The sequence below is a fragment of the Hemibagrus wyckioides genome, linkage group LG29 (assembly GCF_019097595.1).
Source record: "Hemibagrus wyckioides isolate EC202008001 linkage group LG29, SWU_Hwy_1.0, whole genome shotgun sequence".
NCBI lineage: Eukaryota > Metazoa > Chordata > Actinopteri > Siluriformes > Bagridae > Hemibagrus > Hemibagrus wyckioides.
In genome coordinates this window covers 10,188,401-10,216,400 of record NC_080738.1, presented here as the reverse complement: position 1 = coordinate 10,216,400, position 28,000 = coordinate 10,188,401, and the positions used below count along the sequence as shown (strand labels likewise).

The following is a 28,000-nucleotide window of genomic DNA, read 5'->3' as shown; positions in this document are numbered from 1 at the left end:
CCGCTGCCATATAATTGCCTGATTATATTATTACGTAAATGTTCCCATTAAAGTGGCCAGTGAGTGGACATGTGTACATACACAGAACTAATTTCTTCTATAATTTAAGATGCAAGATTTAGATGGAATTTAGGATCTTAGAAGTTCTTCCTTAGCTCAGACAAGTCCCTCAGGCTCTGTAATTATCTGTGTACTCGAACATAGAAACGCACGGTAGTATTCCGGCAACAAGGAGTTTCTAAAAATGGCCCCTCGTCATTCATGCGCCCGCTTGCTTGTGTCACAGCCAGGTTGCTGTCGTGTAGCTGCTGTATATCAGCTCACTGAATAGCAGATGAATCGACTCAAGTTCCATACAGGAAGCTAAATAATGCACATGCTCCTTAAATATGCAAGAGTTACTGAAGCTTCATGGTCTCTCACTCTGCCAGGGCCTTTCACTACCATATGGCTCTGGACGCTGTTGTTTCTTCATGAACTCTTCAGCATCTTTTATTTTCTCATGTCATTTCAGCTTCCAGTCCTCAGTTTCAGGCCACGCTTAGTCACTGTAGGTACGAGCCATTCTCCCTTAGCTTATTGAGAAATGCTTTTGAGTTTAGTTTGTGTTCTTTACTTTTGTCTGATTGGCCAAAATAAAAAGCTCACTAAATATTGCTGCATGTATTCAATGAGACTTCGTCTATGACAGATCGCAGCACAGAGTAGAAGGCTATTTTTGTCTTGCCAGATTAATTTATCTCTTCGTTTTAGTGTTTATTACAAAAACCATTGGTGACTTTCAGGAAATCCATGTGAGGTTAAGGCATTGATCTGTTTTGTCCTCGTGTGGTTTTCCTTTGATTCTTGTACTACGATGGATCCAAAAGCAGCTCATTCCAGAGGGGAGTGAGTTCAGTCTGCGAGTCACATGCGACAAGGTTATGTCAGTGTCCGGGGCGCTCTTGGAGGCTATCGCCACATTCTGCAAGGCCGGCTGGGCCGTGCTGAATAATTAAACCCAGCCTCACCCCACAAAGACGCTTTATTCTCCTGCCCAGCAGCCTCCTGCTTTCCCTTAAACACTCCCCTCAGTCTTTTGTTCTGCCGTTCTTAAACAAACGCGTTTTAAAGACAGCTGCCAGTCATGACTTGGTTAATAACTTCAGAGCGATTGGGGAATTGGATATGATCCTGTTTCTTAGCTGTGGGACGCTCTGAAAGTCAGCTAGGCAGATGATCACGCAAGGTTACAGGAAGGTGAAGATGAATCATGGTGTGAAATTCTTCAAGAGAGTCCTACATGCTTGTTGCTGGTGGTCATGTCGAGGGCATATCAATCCAAGTGCATACCAAATGGAATGCCGCTGACTAAGTGAACGATGTCAGAGTTTGCCCTGAGTGAATGATTTGGGCTCGTCTGCTAATTAAGCTTCGCTGTTAAAGACGCTTGTGAAGAATTTATCACAATATCATAGAATTTAAATATTATGACTGATACTGACGTGATGTGATTCACTAAAGCTGAATCATGTTACAGTATGCATACATTAAATCATACATTTTTTGATGATGCAGTGTTGTGAAATCTCATTCATTCACGAATAGTTGAGGAAACTAGCCAGCTTTCTCGTTAGTTCTCACTCTGTCCCACTAGCCATGTATTTAACTAGCTATCATATTAAATTAGGGATTTTTTGTTTGTTTGTTTCATGTGATGCCAAGATTTATTCATTTGTTCTTAATGGTTTATGATTCTTGTCAATTTGTTCTTTTCAACTATTTTATGCTCTATCTCCATAGCTAGCTATCTGCCTCACTAGCTAAGCTATCTACTTTTTAGATAATCCTCTAGCAAGCTAGCTAGCTAGGTAGCTTTGACATATACATATATTTTTTTTCACAGACTGATTTTTCTTTTGTTTTTAATTAATTTTACCCCAAATTGGACCTTTAATTTATTCATAAACAGCTGATGACGCTAATTTCTTGACTGTGAATTAAACTTTATTATTTCTCTCTCTCTCGCTCTCTGGGTTTGGCTAACAGCTAGGCTTTTGTTTGTTTATTATGATGCAAGTTTGAAAGCTTGTCTCGTTACCAATATTCAGTTGGACTAAATACTCCTTATTCCACATTTTTCCTTTTTTTTTTGGCTGAGTAAACCCCAAACTACTCCATTCATGAATAGCGGAGGAAGCTTAGTGATATCTCCGAGTATTCCTACTAGAGTTTTGTGTTTCATTTCCCTTTCTTTCTAGCCAGCTAATTTCTCTATGCAGCCGCTAGCTTTGTAGCTAGTTCTCTATCTAGCCAAGCCGTCTACCTCATTTGCTACCATATATTTTAGTTATTTAGTTAGTTATAAGAGGTGCCAAGTAAAAAATTTGTTCTCTAGTAAAAAAAAAATCTCTCTTTCTAACTTTTATTTAATGAAAATAAATATTTCTCAGGTGTAGTTGCTATATTTTTCCTCAGAACATCCATCATACTAAGACCGTGTATGTTAAAGAAATGATTTGTATAGATTTTCGCTCTAAGGATCACATCCTAAAACGGCACGATAAAAACCAGTGCATAATGTGTAAGAGTTTGGCTTCAGCTTGCGCTGCTGCTGGGTTCAGACTTCAGCAGCTGAAAATACACCCTGCTGCTTAGAGGAATTCCAAGATAAATACTTACTGAAGGCTGAAGTAATTAATGAACCATGATGTGTTTACCTTTAGATGTTTTCACACCAGACGATGCCTTTATTTTCCATCACACCACATCAGCATTTCAATTTTCCCATGCAATATAATATTTTATTATTATAATAGTAATAATTATTATTATTATATGAATATGATGATATTTCGTTCCTATTATTTTTTTGAAGCAAGCATTTGGTTTGAAGTGACATGCATATAAATGTAAACAGATACTTGTGAACAGCTCTGTGCTAGTTAACTGAGCTTTTCCATGCTCTCACTGCTCCTCTAGAGCAAAAGCACATGGTTTTCACCCCAGATGCAACAGGAATCCTTTGACATAAATTGGACCTGATGGCAAGAAACTGGAAACTGACAGGGAAAAAAGAGATCCAAGAATGAGTGTTTGTTCAGGAGAAATCGAGACGATGACTTGTTTTAGTGGGCCGGATACGAAAATATGAGGTTGAGGAGAGGATTGACTTTCCTGAAAAGTGCAGCTGAGGCAAGCTGAGTGTGGGCTGTTGTGCTGAGCGCATCACATGAAAAATTGTGCTCAATAATTCCCCTGCTTTGTTCCACCACTCAAAAGCCACTGCATTTTTGTCTGTCCCACATATTCGTATGCAGCAGCGAATAAAAAAAAAGCCGGGTTGCTCTCCTTTTGTGGCCCCATAAAGGATTTGTCAGGCTTTAACTTACTCAGTCACAGAGCCTTTTTTATATCAACATTTCCTGCTGTCAGACATCAAAAACCATTTTTTGTCTCTGTTAAGAACTCCAGCTGTGTTTGGCAACAGTGAACATCCTGCTCATCTCCCCCCACCACGGCAGAATGGTGTAGCCCACCACCTCCTCCTTGTCTCTCCCTCCCACCTCTCCTTATGCTAATACGATGCTGACATCACCGTGGAACACACTGGCCGTGATAGGCTGCCTGGGCCAATGCCAAGCCCAGGGCTCCACCCCCTACTTCCTCCAGGCTTGTGAAAGGTGTGCTCTGTTATGTTCAGCGCGGTCTTCAGTGTATGCTTTGAGTCCAGTGCACATGCTCTCTCATTCACTCTGACCGTCTCAGGGATGACAGAAAATGAGGGCAGTCTGTTCTGAAGGTTGCGGGGGAGGAAAATGCTGTCTGCCTGTGATTGAGCATCAGTTTCATTAAGCCAGAACAAGCTGGATGCTTGGACAGCCTCAGGTCCGGTGTTTGTTGGTTGGTAAGAGGACACATTACTTTTTAGCACACTGATGGAGCTTCAGAGAGCTACCAGTATGCCTGGACCCCTGACCCCTGGACCTTTATCTCCTGGACGCGTTTCTCCTGGGCATCTCTCACCTGAGCACCTGTCTCCAGGACCAGGACCATCGTATCAAGGCTCTAGTCCTGGCCCCAGTTACGGCGCAGCCGCTTTTAACTATAACCAGCTGGAGGGTCGATTTAAGCAGCTGCAAGGTAAGTAATCTAGGCTATGTATAACTGTAGACATGGACAGAAACGCTTGACAGTACAGCACTTTATAATTCACCTTTAACATACTGATACCTTACAGTGTGGAATGAGAGACACAGAGAGCACCAGGATCAGAAAGACCTGACAGAGGAGGTTTATCAGCCTGTGAAATATTAATGAGAAGCGGGAGAGGATGAGGAGGAGCTTAGGTAGTTCTCTGATGTGTGTGTGTGTGTGTGTGTGTGTGTGTGGGACACGTCTGGCCTGTATATGTACTCTCACATGTCAGGTTATCCAAGCGTGTCAGCTTATCTCAGTTGCCTGATTAACATAATGTCAACCTAATCCCCGGAGAAACCATATTTTATTGCTATTGGTGGATTTCAGAGCAGTTTTCCACCCTGCTGATTGGCTCGTCAGTGACCAGGGCAGAAAGATTACAGGAGGAGGTGTTTACCTTCACAATGCTCTGTGAAGAGGCAGTCATAGTGAAGATGTGCGGCATCATAAACTTAAAGCTGCACAGTTGTAGTAAAGTTTTTTGTATTTCAGATCAATAACCACTAATCTATTAAAGTTAATGAAAGTTACCACTTGCATGACAACAATAGTCACCTTAAACATAATAGTTAGTTTATAGCTGTATATATGATGCAGAATTGATTATATATTTATTTTTTTCGAGGCATCAAATGCTAAAAGTGTCTACCGGCAAAGAACTAAAGTATTAGCAGACAGTCTTGGTGAACATTGCCTCAATTTAATTTTTTTGTATTTATTGCCTTTTACTTATTACAAGCAATGATATCACGCATATAGAAACCACTCTGCTTTTTTGATTTCCTTCCCTTGGGATAGAATGAAGACCAAACAAGTATATGGTGTCGTCTGTGTTCCTTTATGATGACAAATGAGCAAAAAGTGTCCTAGTTATGGTTAGATATCAATATTGAAAAATTAAAATGATTGTGATCCCAGTTAAAAACCTCCCCCTAAAACACTCTCATCCTCTGAGCAGCTTTGGATCCTCTCACTTGTAATATTTGCCCTGCATTTCTTCTTGACATGTAGGCGCTAATTAATCTTTGCCCTTTCTTCCTCACACATCTGTTTGAACACTGCCAGATGTTTTAGACGGCCTTCCTAAAATCAGGTCTCTAGACTGATGCAGTCGATTTAACACGGTAAAGTCTTTGAAACTGTTTAGTAGTTTAACTGTTTTTATTTTTAGATGTTGTAAGGAGGTGACAGGTAGACACTTTTTCAATTTAAGAGATAAGAAGAAAAAATAGAGGTAGGATGAAAGATTCTTCATGTTGTGGTAAGTTGGGAGAAGAGAAGATGTTATTTATAATGGTGGTTTAGTTGTATATAGAAAGTCTGATCTAGTCTGATAGCTCCACTCAATTTAGACAATGACGAAAGCTTCATGGTTCTTTATAAGTGTATATCCCATCAGAAAGGATCTCAAGGAAAGTAGTTTACTGGAAGGTGAGCACAGATGACCGGTCTTCGAGTCTCCCCTTGGTGTTGTATTAGCGATATTGTGTCGGTTGTAGCCCCAGAAGATGCCTTAAGTGATTGGTCATCCATTAATGAAGGTTTGTCTCAAGTTACACCCAGTTGTCCGATTACCATTCAATTCACATCCCAACACTAAGAAGTCCAGAAGACTGAGACAGTGAGGCGTTCTTTATTACTTTACCATGCCTCTATCTTTCAGTCCTCCATGAATGGGGCCTTTAGCTAACAATACTCCACTTTGTCCACCTGACAGCCTGGTTAATAAGACACAGTGGTATATTGCTTAAGTTTACATACTATATTATTCGTTTTCTTTCAAAAAACAGTAAAAAGATGCTTGAATAATACTTATTATAGTATAACATGATGTTATATAATCTATCTAACAGTTAAATAATACAGCAGAGACAAGTGACCTGTGGATGTTCTGCAAGAATTCAGAAACCACCACGACTTTTTCCACACGTTTTGGACATTTGTGTGAGATTATTATTGAGATCCCTAATACACAATTGTGACTGTTTTAATTCAACATCCATTCTATTTATGCAGATATCTAATCAGCCGCACAATGCATAAAATCATACAGCAGAGCTTCAGCTAATGAAGAATGAAGTTTCATCTCTGTGATTTTCATTTGGTTTGAGTATTTCAGAAACTGCTGATCTCCAGTGATTTTCACACACAGCAATCTCTAGAGTTTATACACAGAATTGAGCAGGAAAAAACCCCACTGATTTAGAGTCTGTGAGTAGAAACATCTTCTTGACAAGAGAGATCAGAGGAAAATGGCCACATTGGTATCAACCTCCAGGAACACAAAATTTAGCAGGTGTTTCAACCTGCAGACCTTACGCTGTATAAAATGAGAGGGAAAAAAAAACGTAAGTGGCTCTGGATAAGGGCATCTGCCATATGCCAGAATTGTAAATGGAAATATATGATGCAAAACAGAACAGTACAGATTAGACCTTTCTCTAAAGCCTACAAACAGCTTATGTTTTTCCAACAGTGAAAGTCTGTCCCTGTAATAAGAAAGTCTGTCCTTTGTAATATGCAGTTAAATACTGATTTACGTTAGTGGTTTCCCATGTCTTTATCTGGATAACTGAAGGCGATAAGGTTACCAGCCTGCATTCAAATGATAGGCAAGGAACAAAGTCCAAGTTGACTCTGACAGCTAAATCATGTGGAGTTCCTTTTTTTTTTTTTTTTTCGTGCTAGATCTGGACAGGAACCTTTCATCATTCTTGCTGGTCACTACGCAAAGCCAAGCCGGGCACGAGGGGGGCGGAAGTGTCGCGTTAAAAGAGGCGATTCTGTGTAGTGTATTGTAACGGCAGCCAGAAGCAACCCGCTGCTAACCAGCTCAATGACCTTCTGTTCCACGCTTGGCTTTGCACTTGTCCTTTCATTTCATCGCTGGAGCAGGAAAGACTAGCGTTGGTTCTTGACAGAATTTGAACGGAGCGCCAAATCATCATCGCAGGGTTTGTTGGCTCAATTTGAAGATAAGCCAAGATAACACACATGCTTTGATTACTTGTCATGATGGAAAAATAGCCTACTATGTGTCTATAGGTTTAGGAGCAAATCATGTTCAGGACGGTTTATATTGAGGTATTTTATCTTGATATGATAAGACCCCCCACCCACCCACACTTTTTTTTTTTTTTTTTTTTTTTTTTTTTTTTTTTTTTAAATAAATACAATCTTGATTGCACTAACATGCATGAATTAAAAGAGCAGTCAGAAGCAATCAAGTATCTGCAAGTGAATCATCCACAGACGAGCCAGAACACGGCTTTAGCTCACAATATAGCTTTAAATGAGTTTTCAGAGCTGTAGCCAGGAGTTCATTTCAGCGGCATGAAGAAATATGCTAAATAAAAGTCACATGGCCAGAAGCTTGCAAATGGAAATGTTGGGAAAAAGCATGATTGCAATCCAAAATAAAACTTCTCACTGTAGCAGCTTGTAGCTATTAAAACGTAATTTAAGAAGAAGAACTGGGGCCAAGAAGCCTTTATTGTCACCACACATACATTACAGCAGGGTGGAATTCTTTCTTCTCGTATCCCAGGCTGAGGAACTTGAGGTCAGAACACAGGGGCAGATATGATAGAGCACCCCTGGAGCAGAGAGGGTTAAGGACCTTGCTCAATTGCCCAACAGTGGAGCTTGGTGGTGCTGCGTCTTGAACCCAGATCCTCCGATCAACAACCTAGAGCCTTAACCACTTGAACCACCACTGCTTATTAATTTAAACAAAGTGTAATTTAATTGCCTTTTAATTGTTCCTGACTGTCTGTAAATCATATAGCACAGAAGCATGGGTGTCCCTGACTCTTCACTTGGGTAAGAACTGGAGTAACATCCATAGCCTGTCAGGTCCATGTGATTAGCAGCAAAAAAGCTTTTGTTTTTACAAGCAACCCCACCCCATTGTTTCTGTTCACTGGAGCTTGTGAAGTTTATCGTCGGTCCTGCAGCTTCCACTCTTTTTTAAACAGCAACTGAGTACCAAGTCTGATGTCACTAGGTGTGAGATGTTTCCTATGCTTTGGCCTGCCTATAATTAAAACAGTAGGTTCTCGCTGTGCTTCACTTGTGGTGGTGGAAATTAGTCACAGAGGATACATGCAAATATCCATTGTGTCTAGTAGTAGCAATTAAAGAGAATAGGCAAGATGTATAATCTCTGAGATATAAGACAAAGCCAAAGTCCAACTTTGATTACAATCGGACTGGAATTCTGTCCAGAGCACAACTGTCCTTATGAACTTGTGTAAAATTGCTATCAGAAGTTGTTTAATATCCTGTTGAAGACATTAGACAGCCTTTGATTTGCTTGAAATTTAAAACATCTAGCCATTGTGAAATTGTGTCCATATCACATATAGATTTTTCAAAATGGGTACCGTTCAAACACATGACTAGGGGATACTAGATATTAATGTCGGGAATAAACTGGAAACTTGCATCATACCAGGGGGCCGAAGGATCCCTCTTGTTCTATGATTGATCCAAAGAAAGTGGGTTTTTCTAATAATCTGAAATAAAAACAGGATTTGTCTCTGAATTGAATTGAATCATGCTGTTTGTTTAGGTCCTGAACAAGGGGAGGAGTTTCATATTTGCTTTGAAATCTTCTGCCCAGTCCTTGAAGCAACAGGGAGAATGTCCAATACAGGAAATCTACCTCTGAGCTACCTCTTGTACCTCTCAACAAACACATTATTCATGTCCATGTCTTAAACATCTTTTTATAACCACTTTCACAGTTTTTATTCCGGGGGGCCGTCAAGCTTGCCAAAGGAAATGAAACTCTTCTCAGCCGTTACATGACTGTAAAAATATTGTTTCTTGTCTACTTGGAGTGAATGTGAACAATGCAGACACTTTGAAAACGTATGATGTGTTCAGAGGTAATATTTATTGTTATCCGAAGAGATTCAGAGCATTCCCTCTGACAGACGTCATCGGGCCTCTCAAAATTCCATACCAAATACGATAATCCGAGCTGTAAGTAGTGTTTATATGTATAAAGTATGCATATAGTTTTATTGAATCAGTGAACAGTTGATAACTTCAGCAATAAAGACTTTATATTAAAACTAGATGAGTTTCATGCATACACTATTGCACAACCATATAGCATATAGACAGGGAATATTTATAACCACAAGTGAGGCTCCTGAGTTTATAGAGTTTTGTAATCGTCTACTGTTAATAGCACTATATATAATACAGATGTTACTGAATTGAATCCAAAAATGTGTGCTTTATTAAACAACATTAAGCTGTGTTAATATTTGTAGTGCTTAAATAGGCATGTATGCATGGAATGAAAAGGTTTTTACTAATAACTGCCACACTTCTGGTTATCTGCACTAGAAGGAGTATAAATATAATTAGTATAATACAACACATACAGGAGTATAATAATAATATTTTCACATATTTGTTATTAATATTTAACTAGTCTTTATATCAGGTCTGCATGTCTGTAAAACAGTAATTATTCATACTTCCTGAAAACTTATCTGCAATCTAATTTGTGTAGTCATAGTATTTATTTATTTATTTATTCATTCATTCATTCATTCATTCATTCATTGAGATTTAAACTCGTGCACAGAGACATTCAATGCTCTTCAAACGTCTGGTTTCAAACAATTGTCCTGTATAATAAATTGTTCGTGACTCCTATGCTAGAAAGAACAGCAGCACTTTCTGAAATACTGTATCTAACAATTTTGAAGGCCCTTGTAGAGGATCTTATCATTATTAAGCTCCTTTATATTCTTTTATTCTTGTGGACTTTCCTGTTCAAACCAAACCACAGGTTTTTGCTAGGGTTCAGATCCAGAGAATGAAATGTTCATTGCAAATCATTGGATATTGGGTTTCTTGAGCCACATCTGTTTTGATTTGAAAATATGTTTTGGCTCATCTGATTGAGAAATTTATCTATGACTAAAGTCTGAAGCTGCACCTATTGCCAGATTTGAAACAGTGTCTTTGGAAAAGTCTGAAGCTGAATGTATGGCTGAAGTCTGAAGCTGGATCTATGACTGACTGAAGTCTGAAGCTGTTCCTGTTGCCAGATTTGAAACTGTCTTTGGCCATGTCTGAAGCTGGCTCTATGGCTGAAGCTGGATCTGTGGAAGAAGTCTGGAGCTGGATCTGTGGAAGAAGTCTGGAGCTGGATCTGTGGCCGAAGTCTGAAGCTGCATCTGTGGAAGGAGTCTGAAGCTGCATCTGTGGAAGGAGTCTGAAGCTGCATCTGTGGAAGGAGTCTGAAGCTGCATCTGTGGAAGGAGTCTGAAGCTGCATCTGTGGAAGGAGTCTGAAGCTGCATCTGTGGGAAAAGGTCTGGAGCTGCATCTGTGGGAAAAGGTCTGGAGCTGCATCTGTGGGAAAAGGTCTGGAGCTGCATCTGTGGGAAAAGGTCTGGAGCTGCATCTGTGGGAAAAGGTCTGGAGCTGCATCTGTGGGAAAAGGTCTGGAGCTGCATCTGTGGGAAAAGTCTGACACTGTGTCTACGGCTGAAGCCTGAACCTGGATCTGTATCCTCCTGGCAAAAGTCTTTGATTATAATACTTATCTGTCAGAATTCATGGTACTTCACAAGTGTGAACCATCAGCAAAAAACAGCCCCTAACACATAAATCCCAGTATGACCCACTACCATATTATACTCATCAGTTCTGTGAGTGACTATGATGAGCTATCAGAACTGCAAAGATGATGGTATTTCCCAGAATTGTAGTTATCAACATAGTGAGAAGAGAACCTATCTTCAGGTTAGTAAAGTTAGTGAGAATATACGGTTTGGGAACCATGATGTAATTACAGAGGGTAGAAGCTCAGATTTTAATATTTAATGCTCAGTCTGCCTAAAGTGGCTGCAGGTTTTAATTCCAAATCAAGCATAGGATCATGTAGAACCGCAAGGTCTACATGAAACTAGTATGCAGTCAATTTATAAAACATAAAGCTTTTGGGAATACAACCCTCTTTTTATATGAAGTCTTCATAGACTCTTCTCATCTTCACTGCCTTCACTGTTGGTTGAGAGCCATCCATAATACAAAATCTTTGCCTATTTGGTTTCCAACTCATAAATTGACGCAAGTCCTGATAGTGGAGTTCAATTAAACTGTCAGTCTTCTTATGTAATGATTAACACGTTTATCTTCAAGAGTCAAGAAGTGCGTCCCAAATCGCGTACTTTATGTACTGTTCTGTGTTCTTTTACATTAATAGCCTGAGTAGTGTGCTCACACTGAAAATTCCAACAAGTAGAAGCGCAATTCAAGAACCCCGAATGATGCGGTAACTCAAGTGGAAAAAAATGATGTGTTGATTTTTGGACACTTCATGCACTCAACACTTGTGGAAGTGGAAAAGGGTTCAGGGACATCTTATACATTTCTTTTAAATCAGTCCATGTTTTATTTTTTAACATTTCATAAATCCACTGTTTTTCATCACTCCTAGTGGTCCAGTGGGAGGATCCTGTGCTCTCATTGCAACAGCCTGAGCTAACCCAGTCAGTAAAGAGTTAACTCCCAGTGCCTGCCCCGAACCCGGATAAAATTAGGAGTGTTGCCTAAGGAAGGGCATCCAGCGTAAAACCTGTGCCAAATCAAAATATGTGGACCAAATGTACAGTGAAACAATAACTCAACAATGAAAATAGGAATAAATAAGGAAACACATTAGGGATGATGAACAACAGGTGACATGACCCATGACCTGAACACATGACACTCAACAAGGAATTGCAGTTCACCCCGACAGCACCCCCTCTGCTGGTGTGGCAGGGAATTGTCATTGTAGTCTCTTACACAATTCAAGACTGAGTCATTTGCCTCGCCTCAACACTTCTTATATTTATATTTATAATCCTTATATTTATATAGATGATAATTTGTCATTATTTTTAACTAATTTTTGAAGCATTTCTTTTAAACCCTTGAAATAAAGCTGAAAGTCCTCATACTCTTTAAATTCCCAATCCAATGTAACATGTACAGAAGGTATAAATAACAGAAATTGTATCACTGCCCAAATACTTATGGACCCAGCTGTAAGTTTTGTAATATATTACGAAGTGCCGGTTCTCATTAAATCATCTTCCTGGAAGAGAATGAAAAAAAACTTTTTTTCTGAAGGTCATACAACAACAACTGTTTTATCATTGACTGGGAAGAGGAAGAAGCCTTTATTTTTGTTACATATACAGAGCGCAGGGTCAGCCATGATACAGCAGCCCTGGAGCACAGAGGGTTAGGGGTCTTGCTCAGGGGCCCAACAGCTCCAGCTTGATGATGCTGGGTTGTTGATTGGTTGTTGAATCGTCTTCTGTACGACATCCTATGAGTGCAACTGATTTGCGAGAAAGTTGTTGAATTAAATAACATCATACCTGCTTAATGTTTAGAGGTTTCTGTGATGATTAAGCTCAAGCTACAAATAAAATCACTATCACCACAAATAGCCTTGTGAGGTGTGTATAAATGGAGAATGCAGGATAAATCTGGATGGCCTACACTGACAACAACCTCCATTAGCCGATGCTTCAAGGCTAAGCACATTCAATACAATCCACGGATCAATGTCCTTTTCAGCATTGTCTTGTCTCAGTCCCATGTTCTACTGGCATTCGGAGATTTCAAGTAAAGCAACACATGAATTTGTTTTGGCCACACCTGTGTGTATAAAATATAATTTTATCCTATGATATCACGATATGAAGTAGCGCTGAGGTCGAGGTTTTGACGTGGCACAGATAAAGTTAAGCGAATTCCTTCAGCTCATCGCACTTTGTTAAAACTCGCAATGTGCTGCGAGATGTGACTTGGTTTGCCTGCTTTATGACGTTTTGATGTATCGACTGCGGGAAATGTTCTATCTATTTGGCCGTCTGCAAGCTATAATAAGATTTCTGTTTGTTAACGACAATCTGAGATATTTGGCATTGAGGTGCTACTCAATAAACAGCATGTGATCGGGGGTTAGCTCTTTCTGATAATTCCATCAGATAGACGTCGTCCCCCGTTTGCAGGTTCTCATTTTACATTTGTTGAATATTGCGCTGTCTTTTGTTAGAATTCAGGATATAAACTCTATCGCTGTACCTGATCTTTAGCATAACCTGTTTGTATGAATTAAATTCATGTATATTGATAGGAATGAAATAAAACTCCTTGAAAGGGACTGATTTAAATAAGATTTTATTCTCATACCTTAGCCTTATGTATAGTGTCTTTTACCCCTGTGTGTAATTTACATAATAATTACTGTAGAAGCCAATATCTAATCTTTTGGTAACTTCTTGCTGTCTCTGTAAATGATCAATATGACTGTGTTCTTGTGGTGTCTGTTTTGTGGACATTGCTGGAATATTTTTCCGATTTAACATTATGCCTGATTAGTTTAAAACTAAACCGACATTTTTCAGCTTTGCATCTGTTTGGTTTGTTCTTTAACTCCCAGAAACCCTCAGGGGTCCGGTCTGACATTCCTCACCTTAAGTGGTTCAGAGCTAAACCACTCTTTTGCATTTTTAAGGTAGACCACTATCTTGAAATATCTATAGCATCATAGCACAATGCTGGCTGTGTAAATACAAGAGTCTTACCTGTAATTGTATGAATTGGATCATACTCTACATTGCCAAAAGTTTTGGGACACCCCTCCAAATCATTGAATTCAGGGGTTCGACTCGGCCCCTTAGTTCCAGTGAAAGGAACTCTTAATGCTTCAGCTTCATACCAAGACATTTTGGACAATTTCATGCTTCCAGCTTTGTGGGAACAGTTTGGGGATGACCCCTTCCTGTTCCAACATGACTGCACAAAGTAAGGTCCATAAAGACATGGATGAGCGAGTTTGGTCTGGAGGATCTTCAGAGTCCTGACCTCAACCTGATAGAACACCTTTGTGATGAAAGCCTTCCCAGAAGAGTTGAAGCTGTTATAACTGCAAAGGGTGGACCGACTCCTTATTAAACCATAAAGATTAAGAATGAGATGTCATTAAAGTTCATGTGCGTGTAAAGGCAGATGTCCCAAATACTTTTGACAATATAGTGTATATCTGTGGGGGAGTAACTTTACATGGCTAAATTTTTTACTATAAAGTTCGGTAAAGCGCAGGCTGAAATATTGTCTTTCCCATTTACATGTACGTCAGTCACAAAGAAAGTTCTAGAATCTCAAGACGTGAAAAGGTCTCAAATTGCATTTGAAACATGCCCCTATGGTTATGAATGTCTATATAAGATGATATGCAATGGGTTTTAAAATTAAATAAATAAACTTTTATGGTGTTAGTATATATCTCAACGCTGTGATCAAATTCACATCAGTGGAACTAGAAGTTAAAGATGGAGCCAGAAATGGTGTCTCATTAATGATGCAGAATGTCCCAGTAGCCAGGGTCAAGGTCAAATTAAAGAGCTTGCATAATGATATTGGCATTGTGGGGGGGGGCATGGAAGGAGAGAGAGAGAGAGAGAGACAGACATGGAAGGAGGGAGAGAGAGAGAGAGAGAGAGAGACATGGAAGGAGGGAAGGAGAGAGAGAGAGAGAGACATAGAAGGAGGGACAGAGAGAGACATGGAAGGAGGGAGAGAGGGAGAGAGAGCGATATGGAGGGAGAGAGAGAGACCGAGAAAGAGAGGGAGAGTGGGGGGGACAGAGAGCAACATACATGCATACACACACACACACACACACACACACACACACACACATATGCACACAGCTGCTTTAAACTCCACTACCTCCATTAAGCCAGGTGGTAAAATCGAGGCTTGAGGCAGCCTCATGGCAGCTGAGTATTGATTAACTGCAGCAGACTTATTGTTGATGCATGCTGGGTTTTTTCAGTCACATTGCAGCACGTCAGCGTAACTGAAGAGCTGAAGAGGCTTTTAACAGCACAAGGATCCTTAACTCTGTAAATACAATCCTGGTCTACTGTTCCCTATTGGCTCTCTGAATAAATTGACCTTTAATGCGTTACATTAAATGTAATACAGACTAAATAACTGCTGGCTCTCGGAAAAGAGAGAAATAAAAGGTTATTTACGTATACTGTGTATAAGAACTATATTAAGCAGTTGTTTATCACCGTTTTTGTCTTTCATCTCGTTTATTTATTTATTTTTTTTCATAAAACGGCCACTTTATTAGGTACACTTTGGTGTTCATGCAGTAAACCCATCAGCCGATCATGTGGCAGTAGCACTAAGCAGAACGTCAGAGATTTGAGGATTATTAAACTATTGCTTGGTCTTTTTAAGAGTGTCAGTGAGTCTGTGCCTGTTGTAGCCTGTGATTATGCTGTCTGACGTGGAACTAGATGTGGTCATCTGCCTCAGGTTTGTGCTTTTCTGCTCAGCATGCGTGTAAAGAGTGCTTCTATAGGAGTTACTCAAACCAAGTGTTTCTCCTATGTGTTTTGTTTGTTTTTCACACCATTCTGTGCAATCTCTAGAAACTGTTGTGTGAAAATCCCACATCAGCAGTTTCGGAAATACCCAAACCATCAACAACCAGCCACGAGTATCTTTTTAAACTTTTCTCTACATTTCTATACTTCTGTAAAGCTGCTTTGAGACAATGTCCATCGTTAAAAGCCCTATACAGATGAATTGCATTGAATTGAGGAAAGTGACTGAGGTCACTCTTTCCCCCTCATTCTGATCTCTTTATACAGTCTGCATGATTGTTTGAATTGCACTGATTAGATATCTGCATGAATGTTCGTAATAAAGTGGCTGGTAAGACACAATATTCTCATATCACCTTTCACTTTCATATACTTCTTTATTCCCGCATGTCTTTGCCTGTATAAACGCACAGGCAAGGCCAGAGCAGGATGTGGTCCAGGTTTGGTCTTGTTTTGGCCTTTATCACGATGCAGTATCAATCACCAGCTCCTGTAGAGCATGTCCTGGCAAGACAATGAACCTTTTTTTTTTTTTTTTTTTTTTTTTAAAAAGTATTTGAGTAAGTACTGTGAAATTGAGCAAGGATATTTGTTATTTATCCTAAGGAATGAGGAAACTAATCCCAGACAAGTAGAAGCTATTCCTACATTCCTCCTTATGTAGAATCACACGTTGTAGGTATCCTGGTTTTGCTCTCTCTTCAGGGTTTGAGCTTAACCCTGGGCTTATCATCCTTCTGAACCCTGTTTTTACCCCTGCTTAGAGGAACGTTTCACTCTGGTTATTCAAAAGCTGGGTTATAGCACGGGTTTTAACTTGGGGTCATGAAACCCTCTGTACGCAGGATAAACACAGTGTTTTTGCAGCGTTAAGTATACACTGAGGTGCCAGAGATGTTCATCGTGAAAGGATGTGGTGTTGCAGCATCCCGGCTAGATGCTTAGCAACAGACATAGCATTTGAGGGGGAAAATTAACAAAAATGATGACAGAAAATGTGTCATTAGGAGCGAAGAGCAAAGCCTGTTCAGGACAAACACAATGGCAGTCAGAAATAATCGAGTGTTTAAGGCTCTGACTGAAACATTAATGGACAGATATCAGTTCAACCTAAAATAGCCCCAAAACTATGAAAGATACCTTGTGAACAGAACAACAGATCTGTTCTCTCTCTCTCTCTCTCTCTCTCTCTCTCTCTCTCTCTTTTTAAAGATTATATTCTTAAAGAGTCTTTAAAGGCCAAGTATCAAGCTTTTTTAAATTGAGACAAGCTGTAATTTATTTATTTAATGCAGTCGCATGCTATATTTATTCCAATCATAGCTGCAAATATGCAAATAAGAAAGTTTATCCTGGGTTTGGGAACATGCAGTGGAAAACGTCAGATTATAAATATCCAGGATTAATCCGGGTAAAGTTTGAGCAGTGTGAAACGTTGATACCCCAGGATTCTGTTTCCCCCAAGTTTACCATGACCAAGGGGGAAGTATTTCACATGTGAAAAGCCCTTTGGTAAATTGTGTGATTCATTTTGGACGGTATCTTGTAAAATCAGCGACTTGTGAAATCTACATTGGCCTTCAACATTTTCATTCTGTCCATGTATCTCTCTCTCTCTCTCTCTCTCTGCACATCACACCTATAGCAGCTTGTGCACTATATATATATAGTGTTCTGATATTTGCCCCTTTGCTCCAGAAAGGTCTGAACTTTGACAGATCAAATATCATTTCATCTGATAGTGAGTCTATCGAGACAATATAAAATACACATGGTTCTGAAATTATGGCCCACGATTGTCTTGCGAATGATTTTATTCTACCTGCTGTTGATTTTGTGCCAGAGCTCTGTGAGAACACACACGCAATACAGATCTCAAATTCAGATTTTATTAATGACATTTTAGATTTTTATGACCGTCTGTGAAAATAATACGATGACTGATGATATGGATAAGTATACGGTGATAGGAATATAGTGGTGTATATTAATAGTAACCTTTATTTAACCAGGATACAAACACATTGAGATCAAATCTCTCTTACAAGAGCGACGCAACGATAATTAACATATTAAATAAAAATACAGAGTAAAATAGAAATATCACAAAAGCACTTCTGACATGTCTGTACTCAATGTTTTTACAAGTGTCAGTATGTTTTAAGTGTTTAAATAAGTTTGATGGAATATTAAAATGAAAACATCTTGACACTCGGAACAAAAAGTTGAATAATGTCCTTTGAGCACAGATTGTAATGTTTGTTCAGTACCGAAATAATGGATGACCAATAAGTAGGTAAGAAGCAACAATTATAATTAATAAATAAAACTGTTCCGGTGTGAACGCAGTCCTGAGGTGGAAGATCAGCCTGAGCACACAGGGCAGTGACGACTTCACTACACTCAATGTTATATTATACACTATATTGCCAAAAGTATTCGCTCACCCATGCAAATAATCAGAATCAGGTGTTCCAATCACTTCCATGGCCACAGGTGTATAAAATCAAGCACCTAGGCATGCAGACTGTTTTTACAAACATTTGTGAAAGAATGGGTCGCTCTCAGGAGCTCAGTGAATTCCAGCGTGGAACTGTGATAGGATGCCACCTGTGCAACAAATCCAGTCGTGAAATTTCCTCGCTCCTAAATATTCCACAGTCAACTGTCAGCTGTATTATAAGAACGTGGAAGTGTTTGGGAACGACAGCAACTCAGCCACGAAGTGGTAGGCCACGTAAACTGACGGAGTGGGGTCAGCGGATGCTGAGGCGCATAGTGCGAAGAGGTCACCAACTTTCTGCAGAGTCAATCACTACAGACCTCCAAACTTCATGTGGCCTTCAGATTAGCTCAAGAACAGTGCGCAGAGAGCTTCATGGAATGGGTTTCCATGGCCGAGCAGCTGCATCCAAGCCATACATCACCAAGTGCAATGCAAAGCGTCGGATGCAGTGGTGTAAAGCACGCCGCCACTGGACTCTAGAGCAGTGGAGACGCGTTCTCTGGAGTGACGAATCGCGCTTCTCCATCTGGCAATCTGATGGACGAGTCTGGGTTTGGCGGTTGCCAGGAGAACGGTACTTGTCTGACTGCATTGTGCCAAGTGTAAAGTTTGGTGGAGGGGGGATTATGGTGTGGGGTTGTTTTTCAGGAGCTGGGCTTGGCCCCTTAGTTCCAGTGAAAGGAACTCTGAATGCTTCAGCATACCAAGACATTTTGGACAATTCCATGCTCCCAACTTTGTGGGAACAGTTTGGAGCTGGCCCCTTCCTCTTCCAACATGACTGTGCACCAGTTCACAAAGCAACGTCCATAAAGACATGGATGACAGAGTCTGGTGTGGATGAACTTGACTGGCCTGCACAGAGTCCTGACCTCAACCCGATAGAACACCTTTGGGATGAATTAGAGCGGAGACTGAGAGCCAGGCCTTCTCGTCCAACATCAGGGTTTGACCTCACAAATGCGCTTCTGGAAGAATGGTCAAAAATTCCCATAAACACACTCCTAAACCTTGTGGACAGCCTTCCCAGAAGAGTTGAAGCTGTTATAGCTGCAAAGGGTGGACCGACGTCATATTGAACCCTATGGATTAGGAATGGGATGTCACTTAAGTTCATATGCGAGTCAAGGCAGGTGAGCGAATACTTTTGGCAATATAGTGTATATACACTCGGTATTATTACGTATATATTAATATTACTGTCTCAGAGTGTTAAACATAGCTACAGTTAGTTTACAGAAAGTTCCAAGCTTTCAGGCACAAATATCTATTTTTTAAAAACAAGAGTTTATTATCGTGATGTAAATCAGAAAGTTCTGATCAGAAACATCTGATTTTATTCATGTATTAATTGCGACAGACCAAGGTATAAATATTTTTTGTTGTTATTGGATATAACTACTTCAAGTAAGTTTGAATTAGTATAAAGGTTTTTAAAGATATTTGTAATTGTGTGGAAATAAAACAAACAAATCTAAATAAGACTATAAATCTAAGATCGCAATATTCAGTATATATTTTCTAAAAAATGTCACGTTTTTTTGTCAGCGTTAAGCCGGCCTCAGCAAGTGGAGCAAATATACATCCTTGTATTCATCCACATGCAGATTTCAGAACAGATTCAACACTGAATCTTAATTAAAGGACACCAGAATAGTGTCTGATTTTAATATGAAAAATAAAAGAGCGTATTTTATATTATTAGGGATTGAAATTCACATTTTATTTGTCACACACAGCGATACACAGCAGGACATGCAGCGAAATATTTTACGTCTGATGGTGTAGAATAGAAAACTAGAATTAAAAAATAGAATAAAAATAGTCGTATTAAAAACGGAATAGAATTATATGGATGACTAAAAGAAAAAATTATATAGGAAATATTATTAAAAATACCTACAGCAATCAGGCATAACATTATGATCACTGAGAGGTGAAGTGAATAAGACTGATTGATGATCTCCTCATCATGGCACCTGTTAGTGGGGGGGATATATTAGGCAGCAAGTGAACATTTTGTTGATGTGTTAGAAGCAGGAAAAATGGACAAGTGTAAGAATCTGAGCGAGTTTGACGAAGGGTCAAATTGTGATGGCTGGATGACTGGATCAGAGCGTCTCCAAAACTGCAGCTCTTGTGGGGTGTTCCCGGTCTACAGTGGTCAGTATCTATTAAAAATGGTACAAAGAAGGAACAGTGGTGAACCAGCGACAGGGTCATGGGCGGTCAAGACTCATTGAATTCACCTTGCAGCTTACAGGACTTAAAGGATCTGCTGCTAACATCTTGGTGCCAGATACCACAGCACACCTTCAGGGATCTAGTGGAGTCCATTCCTCGACAGGTCAGGGCTGTTTTGGCAGCAAAAGGGGGACCAATACAATATTAGGCAGGTGGTCATAATGTTATGCCTGATCAGTGTATATGAATGTGGATTTATTTAATGATTTATGAATTTATGAAGAATAGCATGTAATACTGCAGTGGGGAGAAAAACCTTTGCATATTGTTTGCAAAATTATTTGGAAATAAAAAGCTCGTCATTGCTTAAGTATTCAAACACATGTTTTTAAGTTTGTTCTGCTGCAGCCAGTTTTGCTATTAGAAGTCCCAGAATAGTTCAGTAGTGTCCACATGTGTGCAGGTAAATGTGTGTCACATGATCAATACACATGTTCCTAGAAGCCCACAGACACGTTAGAGTCGTTGTGTGAGTCAGATCCCAGTTACATCCATTTCCAAATGTTCAGGGGGCAAATACTTGCGCAGAGGAGTGTAGCTCCTCTGCCTTTTTGAGGCTGGTGGCTTTTAGAGCACTTGAATGTAGGAGTGAACACACAGAGCTGGAGATCATTTCTCTGGCCCACACACCATCACAGATTACTGCTGCTCAGCCCTGACTTTACTGTTCTCACTGGCTCTGTGTGTGTGTGTGTGTGTGTTAGGCTGTATGTATGTTGGGTTGCATGTGTTAGACTGTTTGTGTGTCAGACTATGTGAGTGGTCAACTGTGTGTGTGTGGCTGTGTGTGTGTGGGGGGGTGTTAGACTGTGTATGTGTGTGTGTTAGACAGTGTTAGGATGTGTTAGACTGTGTGTGTGTGTGTGTGTTAGACTGTGTGTGTGTGTGTTAGACTGTGTTAGACTGTGTGTGTGTGTGTTAGACTGTGTGTGTGTGTGTGTTAGACTGTGTGTGTGTGTGTGTTAGACTGTATGTGTGTGTGTGTTAGACTGTGTGTGTTAGACTGTATGTGTGTGTGTTAGACTGTATGTGTGTGTGTTAGACTGTATGTGTGTGTGTGTTAGACTGTGTGTGTGTTAGACTCTATGTGTGTGTGTTAGACTGTATGTGTGTGTGTGTGTGTTAGACTGCGTTAGACAGTGTCAGTGTGTGTGTGTGTGTTAGACAGTGTTAGTGTGTGTGTGTGTGTGTTAGACTGTATGTGTGTGTGTTAGACTGCGTTAGACAGTGTCAGTGTGTGTTAGACTGCGTTAGACAGTGTCAGTGTGTGTGTTAGACTGCGTTAGACAGTGTCAGTGTGTGTTAGACTGCGTTAGACAGTGTCAGTGTGTGTGTTAGACATTGTTAGTGTGTGTGTTAGACTGCGTTAGACAGTGTCAGTGTGTGTTAGACTGCGTTAGACAGTGTCAGTGTGTGTGTTAGACATTGTTAGTGTGTGTGTTAGACTGCGTTAGACAGTGTCAGTGTGTGTTAGACTGCGTTAGACAGTGTCAGTGTGTGTGTTAGACTGCGTTAGACATTGTTAGTGTGTGTGTTAGACTGCGTTAGACAGTGTCAGTTTGTGTGTGTGTGTGTGTGTGTTAGACTGCGTTAGACATTGTTAGTGTGTGTGTTAGACTGCGTTAGACAGTGTCAGTGTGTGTGTGTGTGTGTGTGTGTTAGACTGCGTTAGACATTGTTAGTGTGTGTGTTAGACTGCGTTAGACAGTGTCAGTTTGTGTGTGTGTGTGTGTGTGTTAGACTGCGTTAGACATTGTTAGTGTGTGTGTTAGACTGCGTTAGACAGTGTCAGTTTGTGTGTGTGTGTGTGTGTGTTAGACTGCGTTAGACATTGTTAGTGTGTGTGTTAGACTGCGTTAGACAGTGTCAGTGTGTGTGTGTGTGTGTGTGTGTTAGACTGCGTTAGACAGTGTTAGTGTGTGTGTTAGACAGTGTTAGTGTGTGTGTGTTATACAGTGTTTGTGTGTGTGTTAGTGTTTGTGTGTGTTGACTGCGTTAGACAGTGTCAGTGTGTGTGTTAGACTGAGTTAGACAGTGTGTGTGTTAGACATTGTCAGTGTGTGTGTTAGACTGCGTTAGACAGTGTTAGTGTGTGTGTGTGTGTGTGTTAGACAGTGTTAGTGTGTGTGTGTTATACAGTGTTTGTGTGTGTGTTAGTGTTTGTGTGTGTTGACTGCGTTAGACAGTGTTAGTGTGTGTGTTAGACAGTGTTAGTGTGTGTGTGTTATACAGTGTTTGTGTGTGTGTTAGTGTTTGTGTGTGTTGACTGCGTTAGACAGTGTCAGTGTGTGTGTTAGACTGAGTTAGACAGTGTGTGTGTTAGACATTGTCAGTGTGTGTGTTAGACTGCGTTAGACAGTGTTAGTGTGTGTGTGTGTGTGTGTGTGTGTGTTAGACAGTGTTTGTGTGTGTGTTAGACAGTGTTTGTGTGTGTGTTACAGTGTTTGTGTGTGTGTTAGACTGCGTTAGACAGTGTCAGTGTGTGTGTTAGACTATGTTAGACAGTGTGTGTGTGTGTTAGACATTGTTAGTGTGTGTTAGACATTGTTAGTGTGTGTGTTAGACATTGTCAGTGTGTGTGTTAGACTGCGTTAGACAGTGTTAGTGTGTGTGTTAGTGTTTGTGTGTGTGTGTGTGTGTGTGTGTGTTAGACTGCGTTAGACAGTGTTTGTGTTTGTTAGACATTGTTAGTGTGTGTGTTAGACAGTGTCAGTGTGTGTGTTAGACTGCGTTAGACAGTGTTAGTGTGTGTGTTAGTGTTTGTGTGTGTGTGTGTGTTAGACTGCGTTAGACAGTGTTAGTGTGTGTGTTAGACAGTGTTAGTGTGTGTGTGTTATACAGTGTTTGTGTGTGTGTTAGTGTTTGTGTGTGTTGACTGCGTTAGACAGTGTCAGTGTGTGTGTTAGACTGAGTTAGACAGTGTGTGTGTTAGACATTGTCAGTGTGTGTGTTAGACTGCGTTAGACAGTGTTAGTGTGTGTGTGTGTGTGTGTGTTAGACAGTGTTTGTGTGTGTGTTAGACAGTGTTTGTGTGTGTGTTACAGTGTTTGTGTGTGTGTGTGTGTGTTAGACTGCGTTAGACAGTGTCAGTGTGTGTGTTAGACTATGTTAGACAGTGTGTGTGTGTGTTAGACATTGTTAGTGTGTGTGTTAGACATTGTCAGTGTGTGTGTTAGACTGCGTTAGACAGTGTTAGTGTGTGTGTTAGTGTTTGTGTGTGTGTGTGTGTTAGACTGCGTTAGACAGTGTTTGTGTTTGTTAGACATTGTTAGTGTGTGTGTTAGACAGTGTCAGTGTGTGTGTTAGACTGCGTTAGACAGTGTTAGTGTGTGTGTTAGTGTTTGTGTGTGTGTGTGTGTTAGACTGCGTTAGACAGTGTTTGTGTTTGTTAGACATTGTTAGTGTGTGTGTTAGACATTGTTAGTGTGTGTGTTAGACATTGTCAGTGTGTGTGTTAGACTGCGTTAGACAGTGTTAGTGTGTGTGTTAGTGTTTGTGTGTGTGTGTGTGTGTGTGTTAGACTGCGTTAGACAGTGTTTGTGTTTGTTAGACATTGTTAGTGTGTGTGTTAGACAGTGTCAGTGTGTGTGTTAGACTGCGTTAGACAGTGTTAGTGTGTGTGTTAGTGTTTGTGTGTGTGTGTGTGTGTGTTAGACTGCGTTAGACAGTGTTTGTGTTTGTTAGACATTGTTAGTGTGTGTGTTAGACATTGTTAGTGTGTGTGTTAGACAGTGTCAGTGTGTGTTAGACTGCGTTAGACAGTGTTAGTGTGTGTGTTAGTGTTTGTGTGTGTGTGTGTGTTAGACTGCGTTAGACAGTGTTAGTGTGTGTGTTAGACAGTGTTAGTGTGTGTGTGTTATACAGTGTTTGTGTGTGTGTTAGTGTTTGTGTGTGTTGACTGCGTTAGACAGTGTCAGTGTGTGTGTTAGACTGAGTTAGACAGTGTGTGTGTTAGACATTGTCAGTGTGTGTGTTAGACTGCGTTAGACAGTGTTAGTGTGTGTGTGTGTGTGTGTGTGTTAGACAGTGTTTGTGTGTGTGTTAGACAGTGTTTGTGTGTGTGTTACAGTGTTTGTGTGTGTGTGTGTGTGTTAGACTGCGTTAGACAGTGTCAGTGTGTGTGTTAGACTATGTTAGACAGTGTGTGTGTGTGTTAGACATTGTTAGTGTGTGTGTTAGACATTGTCAGTGTGTGTGTTAGACTGCGTTAGACAGTGTTAGTGTGTGTGTTAGTGTTTGTGTGTGTGTGTGTGTTAGACTGCGTTAGACAGTGTTAGTGTGTGTGTTAGACAGTGTTAGTGTGTGTGTGTTATACAGTGTTTGTGTGTGTGTTAGTGTTTGTGTGTGTTGACTGCGTTAGACAGTGTCAGTGTGTGTGTTAGACTGAGTTAGACAGTGTGTGTGTTAGACATTGTCAGTGTGTGTGTTAGACTGCGTTAGACAGTGTTAGTGTGTGTGTGTGTGTGTGTGTGTTAGACAGTGTTTGTGTGTGTGTTAGACAGTGTTTGTGTGTGTGTTACAGTGTTTGTGTGTGTGTGTGTGTGTTAGACTGCGTTAGACAGTGTCAGTGTGTGTGTTAGACTATGTTAGACAGTGTGTGTGTGTGTTAGACATTGTTAGTGTGTGTGTTAGACATTGTCAGTGTGTGTGTTAGACTGCGTTAGACAGTGTTAGTGTGTGTGTTAGTGTTTGTGTGTGTGTGTGTGTGTGTGTTAGACTGCGTTAGACAGTGTTTGTGTTTGTTAGACATTGTTAGTGTGTGTGTTAGACAGTGTCAGTGTGTGTGTTAGACTGCGTTAGACAGTGTTAGTGTGTGTGTTAGTGTTTGTGTGTGTGTGTGTGTGTGTGTTAGACTGCGTTAGACAGTGTTTGTGTGTGTTAGTGTTTGTGTGTGTGTGTGTGTTAGACTGCGTTAGACAGTGTCAGTGTGTGTGTTAGACTGCGTTAGACAGTGTTTGTGTGTGTGTTAGTGTTTGTGTGTGTGTGTGTTAGACTGCGTTAGACAGTGTCAGTGTGTGTGTTAGTGTTTGTGTGTGTGTGTGTTAGACTGCGTTAGACAGTGTTTGTGTTTGTTAGTGTTTGTGTGTGTGTGTGTTAGACTGCGTTAGACAGTGTCAGTGTGTGTGTTAGTGTTTGTGTGTGTGTGTGTTAGACTGCGTTAGACAGTGTTTGTGTTTGTTAGTGTTTGTGTGTGTGTGTTAGACTGCGTTAGACAGTGTCAGTGTGTGTGTTAGTGTTTGTGTGTGTGTTAGACAGTGTGTGTGTGTGTTTGTGTGTGTTAGACTGCGTTAGACAGTGTCAGTGTGTGTGTTAGACTGTGTTAGTGTGTGTGTGTTAGACAGTGTGTGTGTGTGTTTGTGTGTGTTAGACTGCGTTAGACAGTGTCAGTGTGTGTTAGACTGCGTTAGACAGTGTCAGTGTGTGTTAGACTGTGTGTGTGTGTGTGTGTGTGTGTTAGACTTTGTTAGTGTGTGTGTTAGTGTTTGTGTGTGTGTGTGTTAGACTGCGTTAGACAGTGTCAGTGTGTGTGTTAGTGTTTGTGTGTGTGTGTGTTAGACTGCGTTAGACAGTGTCAGTGTGTGTGTTAGTGTTTGTGTGTGTGTGTGTGTGTTAGACTGCGTTAGACAGTGTCAGTGTGTGTTAGACTGTGTTAGTGTGTGTGTGTTAGACAGTGTGTGTGTGTGTTTGTGTGTGTTAGACTGCGTTAGACAGTGTCAGTGTGTGTTAGACTGTGTTAGACAGTGTGTGTGTGTGTTAGACTTTGTTAGTGTGTGTGTTAGACAGTGTTAGTGTGTGTGTTAGTGTTTGTGTGTGTGTGTTAGACTGCGTTAGTGTCAGTGTGTGTGTTAGTGTTTGTGTGTGTGTGTGTGTTAGACTGCGTTAGACAGTGTCAGTGTGTGTGTTAGTGTTTGTGTGTGTGTGTGTGTGTGTTAGACTGCGTTAGACAGTGTCAGTGTGTGTGTTAGACTGTGTTAGTGTGTGTGTGTGTTAGACAGTGTGTGTGTGTGTGTTAGTGTTTGTGTGTGTTAGACTGCGTTAGACAGTGTCAGTGTGTGTGTGTGTTAGTGTTTGTGTGTGTTAGACTGCGTTAGACAGTGTCAGTGTGTGTGTTAGACTGCGTTAGACAGTGTCTGTGTGTGTGTGTTAGTGTTTGTGTGTGTTAGACTGCGTTAGACAGTGTCAGTGTGTGTTAGACTGTGTTAGACAGTGTGTGTGTGTGTGTGTGTGTGTGTTAGACAGTGTTAGTGTGTGTGTGTGTGTGTTAGACTGCGTTAGACAGTGTCTGTGTGTGTGTGTTAGTGTTTGTGTGTGTTAGACTGCGTTAGACAGTGTCAGTGTGTGTTAGACTGTGTTAGACAGTGTGTGTGTGTGTGTGTGTGTGTGTTAGACAGTGTTAGTGTGTGTTAGACAGTGTTAGTGTGTGTGTGTGTGTTAGACAGTGTTTGTGTGTGTGTTAGTGTTTGTGTGTGTGTGTGTTAGACTGCGTTAGACAGTGTCAGTGTGTGTGTTAGACTGCGTTAGACAGTGTCAGTGTGTGTTAGACTGTGTTAGACAGTGTGTGTGTGTGTGTGTGTGTGTGTTAGACTTTGTTAGTGTGTGTGTTAGACTGTGTTAGACAGTGTGTGTGTGTGTGTGTGTGTGTGTTAGACTTTGTTAGTGTGTGTGTTAGACAGTGTGTGTGTGTGTGTGTTAGACTTTGTTAGTGTGTGTGTTAGACAGTGTGTGTGTGTGTGTGTTAGACTTTGTTAGTGTGTGTGTTAGACATTGTTAGTGTGTGTTAGACTGTGTGTGTGTGTGTGTGTGTGTGTTAGACATTGTTAGTGTGTGTGTTAGACTGTGTGTGTGTGTGTGTGTGTGTTAGACATTGTTAGTGTGTGTGTTAGACTGTGTGTGTGTGTGTGTGTGTGTGTTAGACATTGTTAGTGTGTGTTAGACTGTGTGTGTGTGTGTGTGTGTTAGACATTGTTAGTGTGTGTGTTAGACTGTGTGTGTGTGTGTGTGTGTTAGACTGTGTGTGTGTGTGTGTGTGTGTTAGACATTGTTAGTGTGTGTGTTAGACTGTGTGTGTGTGTGTTAGACTGTGTGTGTGTGTTAGACATTGTTAGTGTGTGTGTTAGACAGTGTGTGTGTGTGTTAGACTGTGTTAGTGTATGTGTGTGTGTGTGTTAGACATTGTTAGTGTGTGTGTTAGACTGTGTGTGTGTGTGTTAGACTGTGTGTGTGTGTGTGTTAGACATTGTTAGTGTGTGTGTTAGACAGTGTGTGTGTATGTTAGACTGTGTTAGAGTGTATGTGTGTGTGTGTTAGACATTGTTAGTGTGTGTGTTAGACAGTGTCAGTGTGTGTGTTAGACTGTGTTAGAGTGTATGTGTGTGTGTGTTAGACATTGTTAGTGTGTGTGTTAGACAGTGTCAGTGTGTGTGTTAGACTGTGTTAGAGTGTATGTGTGTGTGTGTTAGACATTGTTAGTGTGTGTGTTAGACAGTGTCAGTGTGTGTGTTAGACTGTGTGTGGTTATGTGTGTTTTAGCTTGACTATAAGAACACAATGGCAGTGTGAATGTATATGGAATGTCTGTTGGTCTAAATTAATATTAAAAAAATCCAGATGCAGACATTTCCAGCTGTAGTGTTCAG

The 28,000-nt window shown here is 40.5% G+C and overlaps 1 protein-coding gene across 2 annotated transcripts in view; it reads left to right on the top strand.

Annotated features, from left to right (window-relative positions):
• LOC131349188 (spectrin beta chain, non-erythrocytic 1-like) overlaps positions 1-28,000 on the top strand; it is a 99,737-nt gene that overhangs the window by 27,512 nt on the left and 44,225 nt on the right. Inside the window, exon 1 of one of the 2 annotated variants that reach the window (XM_058384636.1) lies at positions 3,708-4,122. The exons of the other annotated variant lie outside the window; for it this stretch is intronic. Within the exon in view, the coding sequence (XP_058240619.1) occupies positions 3,918-4,122 (205 nt within the window). The 5' untranslated portion in view covers positions 3,708-3,917. Of the gene's footprint in view, positions 1-3,707; positions 4,123-28,000 lie in introns of those variants that run through there. 2 annotated transcript variants of the gene reach the window in all.